Below are 15,734 nucleotides of genomic sequence, written 5' to 3'. Positions count from 1 at the left end.
CCGACAGCTTCTGGCGTATTTAAAAAGTATCCCAGGGGCACGGTAAGGGTCGGAGATGTTTAGTCTATTTAATTTCTGACTATATAAAACAATTTCTTCGGTTTTAAAGTGTGAAGTAAACTCTGACGGAGTAAAATCCAAGCCGATCCCGTTCATTTTGTTTACCTTTGTTGCCTGCCAACATGGCGTCTACTCTCTGAGAGTCACATGACGCCCAGAGCTCTATAGTATGACATGGGCAGTGGGGACAATGGGGGTCAGATCCTTGGCTACAACTTGCTCTTGGTACGTGGAATGTCACCTCTGTGCTTATACTTTAGAATTTGCCCAAATGAATGAGAGGGAAGCCTCCCACCACCTACGTGTGGGGAGATGGGTTTTTTTGGTGTGTTTTTGCACCAAACAGGAGGTCAGATTGCCACCTGGGGAGGGGTGTTGTGTGCCGGAGAGATCTCCTTCCAGGAGACTCCCTTGTTTTGTTGGGGGACAGCAATGCTCATGTGGGCAGGAAACATTGAGTCTGAGTGAGCCATGTTTCATACCTCCATTGCTGAGGCAGCTGACTGGAGCTGTGGCCCCAGAGTAGTTGTGGCTGTAACCCTTGAACTGCAACCCTTGAATTCTCTAATGGGCAATGCTGGTGAGGGATCCTATCAAGCAGAATATGGAGTTCAACTGGGTAATTTGGCTAGTGGGACTCCAGAGGCAGCTAATGGGTACTGGCAGCCCAAGCTGAATGCAGCACAAGTGGTTGTTGAGACAAAACTATGGCATGGTAGGACTTTGGTGAGGCCAAGGAGACTTCCATACGGCTTTGAATTCTGGTCCACCGTCCGGCATCTCCAGAGAGGGAAGAGACACACTTCCAATGTTGTTTAGTGGGGACTGTGTGCTTTTGACCTCAACATGGGACGTCATGGACAGAGTGCTTCAAAGACCACCTCAATCCAACCAGCACGTCTTCTGTAAGGAAGCAGAGCCTGGAGACCTTTTTTGGGCTCTCCACGCTTGTGCTGAAGTCATTAAGGTGGTCAAAAAAAAAACTCTTCGGTAGCAAAGCCCTGGAGGCATATGAGATCCGGGCTGTCAGGTCTCTGTGTGATCAATGTCGGAGCCTGGTCTGCATTGCCAGCAGCAAGAGGTCTTTTTTTCCAGTGAGAGTTGGACTTTGACAAGGTTGCCCTTTGTCACAGATTCTCATCATAACCTTCATGGACAGGATTTGGTGCCGAGATATGTTTTGGTGGCCTAAGGATCAGGTATCTACTTTCTGGCAATGATGGATGTGGATGACACTAGCGACTTCAAATTTGAGACCATGGTCTTGAGCCAGAAAAGGGTAAAATGTCTTCTCCAGGTCCTGCCACTAGTGGGAGGATTGAAGTATCTCAAGTCTTGTACATGAAGGAAAAAAAGATGGAGCAGGAGATCAATAGGCGGATTGGTGCTGCATCTAGTCATATGTGCATAGTACCGGTATGTTGTGATGAAGAGAGCAGATCTGAAAGGCGAAGCTCCTGATTTACTGGTCAAACTACATTCCAACACTCATCTATAGTCATGACTAAAATAAATAAAGTGCAGCTGCAAGAGACCGAAATGGTTTTTTTGCACAAGGAGTCTGGGCTTTACCTTAAAGATGAGGTGAGAAACTTGGTTATCTGGGTGGGGCTCAGTAGATTCACTGCTCTTCCACATGAGGAGCCAATCGAGACGTTTTCCAGGCATGTCCAGTCATGGAGGGACTTTGTTCTTTGGCTTGCCTGGGAATGCTGTAGGATTCTCCCGGAGGAGCTGGCCCAAGTGGCTGTGGTGAGGGAAGTCCGGGCCTCTCTGCTTAAGCTGCTGCTCCCACGACCTGATCCTAGATAAGTGGAGGAAAATGGATGGACCAGAACCTTATGCCACAAAAACAGCCCCTTCCCCTCTGCTGTGAGACTCCTAAACACCAAATAACTATCACAACCATACAGATCTGAACTAGTCACCTATGTTTCTTGTGTATTTTTAACTATTTTTATGTAGCTTTTTTATGCTAATTCTTCACTTGCCTGACTTTTGTTTTATTTATTTAACCAGATGAGTTGAGAATTAATTCTCATTTAAAATGACGATCTGGCCAAGAGGCAGTAGCAACCGACACATTGCTTAACATCAAAGAACAGACACGATCAAAACAAACAAGATCAAGATAAAACTGTTAGACAAAGGACTGTTCTCATATACAATATGTACAAGCAATCAAAACCATCTATGTGATCTGATTTAACCCTCTCACTGTCTTCATGGGTGACCCTGCAAAGAAAGTTGACCATTGAGCAGGATTGATTGTTTATCCCTTGAGGTCCACATGGCAGGGGTGAGGTGGTGCTCACTCCTCACCCCTGTCATGTGGACCTCAAGGGATAAACCATCAATCCTGCTCAATGGTCAACTTTCTTTACAGGGTCACCCATGAAGACAGTGAGAGGGCTAAGTGATTAGAAACGATTGATTGCAATTGTTTCAACCATTCTACTGAAAACAAGTCCTGGTATTGATAACTCACTCACTTGGCAATAAACATAATTCTGATTCTAGAATTGTGAACCTTTTCACAATATTCAAATTTTCTGAGATTTTGAAACTGGGGTTTTCATCAGCTGTAAACTTTTATCATAACAATTGTAACAAAAATTTGAAATATCTGGCTTTGCATGTAATGAGTCTCATTTTAGTTTCACCTTTTAAGTTGAACTACTCAAATAAATTAACTTTTGCACACTATTGTAATTTGAGTTCCAGTTGTACAGGGAGTGCAGAATTATTAGGCAAATGAGTAATTTGTCCACATCATCCTCTTCATGCATGTTGTCTTACTCCAAGCTGTATAGGCTCGAAAGCCTACTACCAGTTAAGCATATTAGGTGATGTGCATCTCTGTAATGAGAAGGGATGTGGTCTAATGACATCAACACCCTATATCCGGTGTGCATAATTATTAGGCAACTTCCTTTGACAAAATGGGTCAAAAGAAGGACTTGACAGGCTCAGAAAGGTCAAAAATAGTGAGATATCTTGCAGAGGGATGCAGCAGTCTTAAAATTGCAAAGCTTCTGAAGCGTGATCATCGAACAATCAAGCGTTTCAGTTAAAATAGTCAACAGGGTTGCAAGAAGCGTGTGGAAAAACCAAGGTGCAAAATAACTGCCCATGAACTGAGAAAAGTCAAGCGTGCAGCTGCCAAGATGCCACTTGCCACCAGTTTGGCCATATTTCAGAGCTGCAACATCACTGGAGTACCCAAAAGCACAAGGTGTGCAATACTCAGAGACATGGCCGAGGTAAGAAAGGCTGAAAGACGGCCACCACTGAACAAGACACACAAGCTGAAACGTCAAGACTGGGCCAAGAAATATCTCAAGACTGATTTTTCTAAGGTTTTATGGACTGATGAAATGAGAGTGAGTCTTGATGGGCCAGATGGATGGGCCCATGGCTGGATTGGTAAAGGGCAGAGAGCTCCAGTCTGACTCAGACGCCAGCAAGGTGGAGGTGGAGTACTGATTTGGGCTGGTATCATCAAAGATGAGCTTGTGGGGCCATTTCGGGTTGAGGATGGAGTCAAGCTCAACTCCCAGTCCTACTGCCAGTTTCTGGAAGACAACTTCTTCAAGCAGTGGTACAGGAAGAAGTCTGCATCCTTCAAGAAAAACATGATTTTCATGCAGGGCAATGCTCCATCACACGCGTCCAAGTACTCCACAGCGTGGCTGGCAAGAAAGGGTATAAAAGAAGAAAAACTAATGACATGGCCTCCTTGTTCACCTGATCTGATCCCCATTGAGAACCTGTGGTCCATCATCAAATGTGAGATTTACAAGGAGGGAAAACAGTACACCTCTCTGAACAGTGTCTGGGAGGCTGTGGTTGCTGCTGCACACAATGTTGATGGTGAACAGATCAAAACACTGACAGAATCCATGGATGGCAGGCTTTTGAGTGTCCTTGCAAAGAAAGGTGGCTATATTGGTTGCTGATTTTTTTTGTATTGTTTTTGAATGTCAGAAATGTATATTTGGGAATGTGGAGATGTTATATTGGTTTCACTGGTAAAAATAATTGAAATGGGTATATATTTGTTTTTTGTTACGCTGCCTAATAATTATGCACAGTAATAGTCACCTGCACACACAGATATCCCCCAAAATAGCTAAAACAAACTAAAAACTACTTCCAAAAACATTCAGCTTTGATATTAATGAGTTGTTTGGGTTCATTGAGAACATGGTTGTTGTTCAATAATAAAATTATTCCTCAAAAATAACTTGCCTAATAATTCTGCACTCCCTGTATTATTATTTCCCCACTAGCTCTTTCTAACCAATCACACAGAGAAGCACTTTTAATCACAACTTTTATTTGTAAGGCACCAGAGGAGCTTCCTTACTGCTAAAAGGTTGATTCATTCTCACAAGTACACAGTTGCTTACATCTTTTTTTTTTGTTGACAGTATTTTAAAATGTGTTTATAAACACATGTAACAGTTTAGCACACATAAAAAAACATATACAAACTAGAATTAATGTTACATTTTACAACCTAACAAAAGAATGAGTAGAAGGACCCCCCTCCCCAGACAACTCATGGATTACAACGTTGTGCCTTTAGGCTTGTAATGTGTGCACTCACAACACCAGTCTGTCATGATAAGCACACACTTAAAAGCAGCTTTGAAACATACAAAAATGCTTTAAAAATATGTATATTGATATATCCACATGTATACAAATTCTCCAAACTTTTCCACGTCTGAGTTTAGCCCCCCAAAATAAACTTCAGAGTTTGTCATCAACGTATGGAGCAAGATGACGTATCGTGCTCCATATATTAAGGTCAAAACTTTTCACACCTTCCTAAAAAATTTTTAACACACCTGAAGGGCTTACCGAAACAAAACACTGATCTCAAATGTTCCGAGTTTAGAGGGGATTGCTAGAAGCTTTGGAAAGAACTCACGACACAGAAGGAGTGACAGAACAGGAATAACAGAATAGAATACTGGATGACAGCAGACAGATCTGGACTCCCTTTAGATTGATTCATTACACACAAGCCTCTAAGACTTCATGCTGAAGCTCACTGCTGCCCTCTGCAGTTCAATCCGACATGCTAGCAACATACAGGAAATTATGCAACATGCATGCCACTCGATGCACGTCGGTTAAAACTAAACTTTTAAAGACAAGTGCCAACGTAAATGACCTCTTTCATTTAGCAGTACAGGTGCATTTCTTTTGTGTTTTTCACTGAGGGGGGAAACGACTAGCAACCAACTGACTCCATTTCTCCTGAATACAGGCAGAAACACCAGGATTGCACACCTACAGCTCCCTGCTTGTTTTTGTAATTAATATTTAGGTGGATTCTGGGCTGTCGTATTTCAACTAAAAGAGGGCATTTAGCTCAAAGTGAAATTATGTTCCTTTAAGTGAAGTTTCAGAAAACTTCCCAACCGAAGTTACAGGAGTTCTGTGCTGATTCGACAAACATCAGACTAAATTGTTGGGATTTAGAGTTAAACAGCGCAGTGCACTAAAGACAGGAACAGACTGTTAGTTGGGCAAAAGTGAGACCAAATGAATTAAAGATAATTGTGGTTTAAAGGACCAATACCAACTGAAACATCTCAACTCTTACCTGCTAATACATATTTTCTCCAGTTATGATTGCTAGTATATGATTTTTCAAATGCCTGCTTAACCCCTAAATGAGGATTCTGAAAGTAGAGATGCACCGATTCCAATTCTTATGTAGCTCTGAGCGGCCGATACCAGTTTGGATGATTCAGATCTATCTCAAAATATAAACAGAATATTCAAAAAGGACTTAACCAAAATTCCTCATGGAAGTAGGACTAAATGGAGACAGATGATTTGCTGTGGTGACCCTTAAGGGAAATGCCAAAAGAGACACAAAGAAATTAGGAATTAAACCCATCATGCAGAATATTGGCCAATAACTGTGCATTTCTATGTGTGTGTGTGTGGGGGGGGGAATGTCTACATAGTCTGCTATTCCGAGTGTGGATAAGTGCTCATCTGAAGTGTGTTTAAAAACCAGGAAAAACTTTGGTATTCTTTTTATGTACACTGCCAGGCCAAAAAGATAAAAGGTTACATCACTAAATATTTCACCTTTAGCTCTGAGTACAGCACACATTCTCTGTGGCGTCGTTTCAATTAGCTTATGCAACAAGATTTATTTCCATCTGGTGTTGCGTTAATGTTTTACGAAGGTCTTGCATTGATGATGGTAGTCTGTCCACTGCACAGCCTTCTCCAGCACATCCCAAAGATTCTCACTGGGGTTAAGGTCTGGATTCTGTGGTGACCGATCCATGTGTGAAAATGATGTCTCATGCTCCCTGAGCCATTCTTCACTATTTTAGAGCCCGATGAATCCTGACACTGTCATCTTGGAATATGCCTGTGCCATCAGGGAAGATGGAATAAACTGGTCATTCAGTGTGTTCAGGTAGTCGGCTGAACTACTTGGGAGCACATCCTGTTGCTGAACCTAGCCCTGACCAACTTCAGTAACCCCAGATCATAGCACTGCCCCCACAGGCTTGCTCAGTAGGCACTATGATGGGTGCATCACCTCATCTGCCTCTCTTCTTACCCTGATGCACCATCACTCTGGAACAGGGTCCATCTGGACTCATCAGACCAGTTTTTAATAATGTGTTTGACAGTTCTTAATGCAATTTTAGTTGTGTGTCTGCAATCTCAGATGTTTTCTCTTCTTGATGCATGCCAATGATTTGACCTATCTCAAACAAACATCTTTTTCGCAACAACGAGATGTATCTGTCCACTTGGTTGTGGAAATGAGGTGATGAGCAGAAATGAGAAGAGACTCTTTGCACCATTTGGGTTTAAATAACTTGTTCCCAGCTGAAAGATAAACACCCATGCAATAATTATCCAATAGGAGGCTCTTACCTATTTGCTTCGTTAAATCCAATTGACAACTTATTTATTTATTTTTGTCCAGGCAGTGTATATCTGCTTAGCAAGTCTTTCTAAAGTCTTCAAAAAGAAAAAAAGATTTTTTTTGTTTCAGATCGGCCAATCTTCAATTACACCAAAACGGTGAATACCGGCGAGTTCTGACCAACAGACACTTTTGGTGTATCTCCAAAATCAATGCAAATAACACTGGTTTTAACATTTAAGTGATTTGTTTGGCAGCTCTTTCTGTTGAGTCCTATTAAAATCAACTGATGTTTTAAACAGAAGATAATCACACACATCTAAGAAGGGAAAACAAGTTTCAGAAAATGTTGGCATCAGTTGTCTCCTGTTTAGAGGACAGCTGATATATTCCATTTATTCTATATTGGCCGAACTTATTTTAAAAAGCAGATTAAAAAGAATAAATAAATCAGGCACCTGTGTGGCAAACTGCTGCCACTATTAGACCGAAGAAAGAACCCGAAAGACTCCAACACACCGATTTTTTTAATCTTTTGAGTTATTTTTAAATTTTTTATTTGAAGTTCAATAAGTATTAGATTTCTTGATTTGTTTATTAATATAGCAAACGGTGAGTGTTCAGTTGTCCTTCACAATCAACGTACTGCTAAAACGTATTCATATCGGCAATCGACAACAAAATTCTTTTTAAAAAATCGGTATTGGCCTTAAAAACAAACATATCGGTCCGCCTCTAATCCTGTTTATCGTTTTATGTCAGACTGGACCAGAATGGTGGCGGGACAAGAGCAGAAAAGGCAGTCTCAGAAATTTTCTACAAGGAAAATGTCAAATTAAACTTCCTTCCTGTTACTTGCACACAAACAACTTTTCAGGTCTGAAACTTTCATTCATGCCTGACAACAATATACTTTTTTCTCAGATTTTCAGAAGCTTTAAGCCCAGTGAACCCAAATGAAACCCCAAGCTGTTGGTTTTACCAGTTAGATACTTTTTTGTTTATCGGAAACACATCAGATTACATTTTATTCTGGCTTCAAACGCTAAAAACGATGTTATCAGCAAACCAAACAGCTTGAGGTCACTTATTGTGCTGGAGCATAGACAATGGCGGTGCTGAGTTTCAAATCTGAAGTCCAAGAGCAGCTGGATTTTAAATCTGCATACTGTGGCTGTCAGAGGACGATCAGAGCGACCAAAGAGGAAACGAACGCCAAATTAATTCAGAAAAACAAACCGAATCTGCTGTTATCTGTTCAACTTTCCAGCTCCCTCCTTCTTGATTGAGCCTTATAACTGCTTCAGCAAAAACAAAATCTATTCCAAATGGTGGTGCTTAACCTGGGTCTACGACCACTAAACAATAAAAACTTCCAGTTTCAGCCTTGGAGGATCTCTCGCACATCTAAAAATTTACCCATCACCCTTCCTGCTGTTTCTCCTCTACAACACTCAGCAGCAAGACTTGCCTTTACTATTACACCCCAACTTTGCCTTTTTTGACACTTGTGACAGATTACACCTTCCCCCACACCCCATCCATCCACCTCGTCATGTCTTCTCTAGTCTGACTTGTCTCCATCGTCCCCCCTGGGTGCTCTCTCTGCACCGTCTCTGGCCTTGTCCTCCTTTGCCGCCTGCGGTTGGCCATGAGAATAGTTGGCCAGAATGGAGGAGAGGGAGAGCAGGCCGGAGCTGGAGGAGACAGCAGGCAGGGAGGGTGGGGTGAGGCCCAGGGGCAGCGGGGTCACAGGCAGGGTCAGGCCCTGGAGCTGGGACAGGTGCTGCACCTGCAGCTGTTGCTGTAATACAAACAGTAAAGACACGAGAGGTTATAAAAGCACGTTAAGCCCACGTTCATTAAAGGAATACATCTCACCAGATTCCATCTAGTTATAAACAATCCATGATTTAATTTTATTTAATCCCTCCTCTAGATGATCAACTTCCCAGAAATGTCCCAACAGCATCTGGGTGTAAAGATGCTCTCACCCGTATGATGGAGTTCATCTCTGGAGGTGTGACCTGCTTGGCTCGCTCAATGGCGCCCATGACCTGCTGTTGGTGCTGAAACAGTGAGATTTAACACAAAATAAATGAAAACGTTTAATTAAAATTCTATATGTTGGGTTTATTCAGGGGTTCTGGATTCAGGGGTTCAGGAGGAGCAATGTGGTTTTCATCCTGGCCGTGGAACACTGGACCAGCTCTATACCCTTAGGAGGTCGTGGGAGTTTATCCAAACAATCTACATGTGGTTTGTGGATTTAGAGAATCACCGCGTCCCTCTGGAGGCCCTTTGGGGGCTACTTCGGGAGTATGGGGTACAAACGAGGTCCTCTGATATGGGCTGTTAGGTCCTTATATGACCAGTGTCAGAGCTTGGTCCGCATTGCCGGCAGTAAGACGAGCTTGTTACCAGTGAGAGTTGGACTCCACCAAGGCTACCCTGTTTCTGTTCATAACTTTTATGGACAGGATTTCTAGGTGCAGCCAAGGTTTTTGAGGGGATCTGTTTTGGTGGCCCTAAGAATTGAGTTTCTGCTTTTTGCAGATGATGTAGTCCTGTTGGCTTCATCAGACAGTGATCTCCAGCTCTCACTGGAGCGATTTATCAGGCAATCTATGTTCCAACTCTCACCTATGGTCACGAGCTTTGGGTAGCAACAAAAGAATGAGATTGCGGATACAAGCGGCTGAAATTATTTTTCTCCACACAGTGTCTGGGTTCACCCTTAGAAATAGGATGAGAAGCTTGGTCATCTGTGAGGGGCTCAGAGTAGACATGCTGCTCCTCCACAATGAGAGGAGCCAGTTGAGGTGATTTGGGCACCTGGTTAGGATGCCTCCTGAACGCCTCCCTGGTGAGGTTTTCCGGGCACGTCTAAATGGGAAAAGACCTAAAGGAAGACCCAGGACATGCTGGAGGGACTATGTCTCTCGGCTGGCCAGGGAACTCCTTAGGATTCCCCGGAGGAGCTGGCCCAAGTGGCTGGGGAGAGGGAAGCCTGGGCCTCCCTGTTTAAGCCTGATTTATACTTCTCAGTGAGCTCCGCAATGAAGAGACGAGCATGGAGTGTCAGAAAGGTTTTCACATTCAAACTTCTGCACAGGCAGCAGTGTTGCAAAACAATTCCCCGCCAGGACAACAGAGGGCGTAGTGCTTTTCTGCGGTATCCTGCCACCATCACACTCATGTACCTGGTCCACGATAGTGTATTTACTAACGTGTTTATATATTTCAGAGACTTTATAACACGGACAAATTTGTCCTTCATTCTCCTCCACCTTTTCATGCCGTCTCCACCTCTTAACCCACGTTTCCAGTCATTTCCATCCCGGTTTGTTTCATATTTTGTTTTCCTTCAGTCACGGGTCAATAAACATTCATACTTTCGGACTTTTTTCGCAGTGCGCTCTTCAACCTGTTCCATGTCTATCTCTAAATAACTTCTTGCTTTTTAACGGGGCAATGGCAGTGCTCGTGATGAAATTTACAGGAAGCGGCGTCCTGACCAATCACAAGCTAGCAGTCTCCGTCACTTTTGACGAATGTTAAAAATTTTGGGCATGTCTCCATCAACCTTGGTGAACCCGTCGGAGAGCCCTTGCACCGACGCATAACGGCGTTGCGTGTCTCTGCACCAGCGCAGATGGAGAAGTAAAAATCAGGCTACTGCCCCCACGACTGGACCTCTGGCATAAGCGGCCGAAAATGGATGGATGGATGGTTCATTTTGTTCAGTTAGATGTGGAGAGTCGGATCTCACCTCCTGCGAGAGGTACGGCAACACCTGAGCACAAATCCCATTCAGTCTCTTCACTATTTCAGCCTGCAAAGACGAATAAAGTATTATATACATCATCAGAACAGCAGATCATCCAAATTACACCATTTAGTGAGTTTATATGATTTACCTGTTTGTGCATTTCAATGTTCAGCCCATAGGACATTTCATAGTACTGTAACAGAAGGACAGATTTTATGAGCCTTTTGTAACCAAAACCCATCAGACAAACTCCTGAAGTCCTTTCTTTCTTCTGTTTAAACATGATTTGAGATGTTTTCTGTTTAAATCTGTAGTTTTTGAGTGAAACAAAAACTAGTTCAAAGTTACAAACATGTTTATTCTTTAACTACTGAACAAACAGCTACTGACGTCGAGGGTCGGCGCCACACTTACCATGATATAATGACGCTGCATCTCTGATTTTTCTGATGCCAGTTTATCGCACTCCAACTTCAAACTGGATAAACAAATTAGAGAAGTTACTGAAATACTGAATGTTACAGTCAAACAGAACTTTGAACTCTTGTGAGTTTATTTTTCTGCATCTTGACTGTAAAGCAAAGATCTACCAGTTAGAAACCGGAAAACTTGTTTAATAAATCTTAGATCATTAGAATAATAAATATTAACGATAACGTTCGTACTCTGAACATTTTACTAAGACTTAGAGAGATTTACTATATTGTTGGATTAAATACAATGCTTCACCTAGCAAGGAAAAGAAGAGGGAAGCACCAGTAGATCATCACGTTAGCGTGATTGGTCCTACCAGCAGGAGCACTTTGATGTTTTATAAGGTGTTGGACCATTGAAAATGCACCCATCTACTACAACAGTAGCTGACTGGAGCGTACTACGTTTCGCAGACATTACGTGTCTGTTGGAAAGGCTTGGTAAGGTGTTGCCCAGGACAGAGGGGGAAGGCTCTTTTTAAAATAATAAACAATCTGTCATTTTTATTTGAGCTAGAAATCAGGAACATACTTTATATGCTTTCAATTACATGTAATTCACCAACAATACATGTAATATATCATTTTGAATTTGGAAAAAGTAGTTTACGAAAAACTGAAATCAAAATCAGCCCTTCAATTTGCAGTCTGTGAATTTCTACTTAAAAAAATATAAAAAGAATTGTTTAAATTAAGCTACATCTGCATGCACATGTGTGCATGTGTGTGTTGTATACCTGTGGTACTGTGCTTGGAGGAACTGGAACTCATCCTTGATTCGGTCACAAGAATCAGAAGTGGTGAACTTCAGGGGCTGACTGGACTGAGATGATGCCTTGGTGGAAGAAAAAAAATTCCTGCATTAAGCTCACAAATCCTCTCAAACTTAAAGAAGCAGATGATCCTGTTGTTAATTTATTTTGTTCTAAAACAAGCCAGCAAAGGGCAAGAATAAACACTTTTTAGCCCACAGATATGTCCCGGTGCTTAGTGCATTTTAATCAACGTGTGTTTGAATTTGTTTTGAAACAGCAGCTTGACCTCTGAGATTAACCCCGTGAAAGGACAGCCAAGTTCAGCCTGTGCTCTGGACTGTGTGTGGAGCATAAAACAAGATAAGGAATGAAGTGTGTTAGATTTATGGCACTCGCCTAACACGCCGAGAGCACTGGACACCCTACAGGAACCGACATGAAACATCTGTGGAGATTTAACACCAGTCTTTATTCGAGGAGCTCCAGGTGTGTCCATCAAGAGCTGCTGATGTCAGACTGTATGAGAGGCTCCATTAAAAGTCTGGTTATGTGTATAAACCACCCTTAAACAATCAGCATAAAGCTTTAATCCAGGGTTTATCTAGATCCCTAAACCCCATTACTCTCTAAAGAAGTGGTGCAAAGGCAAGAGGTTTCCAGATGGATTATGGGATTTGATTAGAGGAGAAGGAGTCATTCGGTTAGAGGTTAAAACGCTGCTTCCCAACTGAAACTAAAGTAGTAACGACTCTGGTTGATCTGCGGACAATCCTGTTATGATAGGAATATTTAAAATTTTCTTCAGAAATGATCAGATCAACAGATATTTCAATATTTCACTCTTTCTGAAAGTGATCAACAACAAGGTTTGCTGCACGTTTCTTTTTACAAGTTAATATAAGATGATGAAGATGAAACAGGTGCTGCGTAATCGTCTGCTCTCATTTTATCAAGTGTTATAAATCAAACACACCCCATCCTAGAGTCACATTTCAACTGAGCACACAAAATTTGTAGTCTGTTAATTATAATGGCTTCAGATAAAATCAGCAGGCTGGTGCTTAGTTTATATATATCACATAAAAAAAGAAAGCACATTTATTAGCATTGAAAAAAGGGAATCCACTAGGGATGTAAGAAAATACTGATATGGCAATATATCGTGATATTTTTTCCTGCAATATTATATTGATTTTCAAAAGCCGTGTATCTAATTTTTGGAAGAATTTACATCCAAACATTTGTGTATTTTCCTTTCACTTGGTGCTATTCAAACGCCTACCGCGAGTTGGCAGCAGTGTGCAATGGCTTTGTTTCCACCTGAAATCCCTCTACTATGGTTTAGATACCTCATTTTAAACATGTTAACTATCAGTTTGGACTGTTTATTGAATTTTCTTACAATAAATTCACTCTAAAAATCTTTAATATTGTCTGACTGAATGTATCGCAATATATCGTATCGTCTCCCCTGTATCATGATACATATCGTATCGCCATAATTTCACCAATACACATCCCTAGAATCCACCTATAAAATCTTAAACAAAAACCACAAATTACCAGAAAGTTTAAAATTTCCATAAACATAATTTAAATCAATCAGAAATAAAATTATTTTCTGTTAATTATAGCTGAATTATATTAGGGTTGTAATATCTTAGACATAAATCGGCAAGTTGGACTCGACCAGAATCGGTGCATCTCTAAATAAAGGTTATTACACTACAAAGTTTAACATATTATTTAATAAACTTTCAAAATTGAGCAAATAAGCAGATGTGTCATTTAAAAAATAAATGAATGTTTTATTATTAAGGTTTAGCAACTTAAAAATAAACAATACTAGCATCATTATCAATGGCAATTACAAATAACTGTAGTCCTGTTTGATAATGTTAATTCATGAGCTGAAAATAAGCAATAATATGAAAAAAATCTTTAAAGGCAGCATGAGTGTGTGTGTGAGATGTGAGCACAAAGTTACAAGAACATTATCATCGAAGTTGGCAGGTTTGAGTTAAGCTAGCTAGACATCATGTGTAGCTGAACATAAACAAACGCAGCTGAAGTATCTTCAGGTTCTTTTAAAGGTTTAAATCTTTATAATTCGTCGGAAGAGACGCGGCGAAGTGCTGCGAGGTCGGGCATTGTTGAGGAAAGCTGACAGCTACCAGCAGCGCTGCTGTTTTGGATCAGCTGTCGGCTGCTAACTAGCATTAGCTCGCTTTGCTCCGTTTCTACCGGACATTTCCAAGCAGCAAACTTACCGAGTGCCTTGATGAAGGAAACATCATGTCACCAGCGCGTTTACCGTGTTTCCTCGGTCGAATCGAACTACCGGGCTAGCTGGCTAAGCTAGCAGGTCTCCAAATATTATTAATAAATAACCGGAGACGCTACTTGCACTTTGTACTCAGTCATCCTTTTAAATTAAGATTAGCTAAGCGGCGGGAGTCGAAGACCGTCTGGTCTTTATATTCTGTCGCACCGCCGTCTCCAATGGCCGACAAGCTAGCGAGAAGAATGAGCTGTTCCAGACAACATCGGGTATCTCGGGAGAACGTTAAACGCTGCACCTCCTAGGGGGGAAATCCTTGATGTTGACATACAAGCCCCCGACTTTCCTCTGCTTTGAAGGAAAGAGCAGCATCACCCGGAACACAAACCGAGCAGCGGAGGAGCGGGCGCCCCGTGTGACCATAGACTAAAAGTGCGTTCAGCCAGGGCCGGAAGCAGGGCGGCGAGGGCCGGGATCCCAAAAGCCACCTGCTGACTGTTCTAATAGACATACAAATAATAAAAATAAAACATCTAAAAAAGAAAGGAAGAAAAAGGCTCACTCCAGTCTTTCAATAATCTACTTTGTGTGTTTTGTAGTCAGCACTCACATGCATGAGGGGATACTAAAACAGCACACAGAAAAGCTCCAGCAGAAAAAAAGTCTTGATGTAATAAAACAAACTGCTATATCAATGTGATACCATTAGCCTAATCAATACACTTTCACAGGCTTTAACATTAAATTCATTTATTTATAAAGCACCTTCCTGCCATCAACCAAAGCAGCCCAATGTGCTGAACACAACACAACACAAATGCCAGAATAAGAAAATTAAACAAGTAAAATATTGAATAAAATGAAATATATATTCAATAAAACCAAGCAAAAGTTTTCTGTGCACACTGTTTGCCAAATGAAGTAAAGCAAAGCAACACTTACAAACCTCTACATTAAAAGCCAATTACATTAACTCGTATGTGTCCTTAGTGCACTTTTTGTGCCCAAACACCAGAAATATTCGAAAACTAAAAGGAAATATAAGGGTTAAAAACCATGTGTCAGCATGGAACAAAAGAAAAAACAGGCAAACATTAAAAATTAGATTAAAATATATAAAAACATCAGATCATGTCAGTACAATTCCAGCAAGTCACTTGAAAGACTGTGACCTCAAGTACTGATGCAGTCGGACTTTAAAACTCCAAATGGAGGTAGATTGATTTACATCACCAGGTAAGTCATTCCATAGTTTTGAGGCCATCACAGCAAATGCACGATCACCACCACATTTGTGCTAGGCTTTTGAGACCACCGGCAGGTAACCATCAGCAGAGTGCAGTGATCGAGATGGAACATGTCTCCTGAGAAGCACTGAAAGGTAAAGAGAAGCTGCACCTGCAAGCATTTGGAAAACTTAAACCAGATTTTTAAATTCAATGTGTTGCTTCACAGGTAGCCATTTCAGTGCACG

General features: G+C 41.4%; 1 protein-coding gene across 1 annotated transcript; it reads right to left on the bottom strand.

Annotated features, from left to right (window-relative positions):
- Positions 1-4,379: 4,379 nt before the first annotated feature.
- On the bottom strand, positions 4,380-14,622 carry LOC107392135 (TLE family member 5). The gene is made up of 7 exons (XM_015969736.3): positions 14,250-14,622; positions 11,962-12,059; positions 11,166-11,229; positions 10,900-10,944; positions 10,752-10,814; positions 8,974-9,048; positions 4,380-8,783 (listed from the first exon to the last, which is right to left on the bottom strand). The coding sequence occupies exons 1-7, from the start codon at positions 14,274-14,276 to the stop codon at positions 8,544-8,546; spliced, it is 612 nt and encodes a 203-aa protein (XP_015825222.1). The 5' UTR covers positions 14,277-14,622; the 3' UTR covers positions 4,380-8,543.
- Positions 14,623-15,734: the final 1,112 nt, after the last annotated feature.

The sequence above is a fragment of the Nothobranchius furzeri genome, chromosome 18, assembly GCF_043380555.1.
Source record: "Nothobranchius furzeri strain GRZ-AD chromosome 18, NfurGRZ-RIMD1, whole genome shotgun sequence".
In the NCBI taxonomy this organism is placed as follows: Eukaryota; Metazoa; Chordata; class Actinopteri; order Cyprinodontiformes; family Nothobranchiidae; genus Nothobranchius; species Nothobranchius furzeri.
The sequence above is the reverse complement of the archived record's forward strand: the minus strand, read 5'-3'. Positions and strand labels throughout refer to the sequence as shown.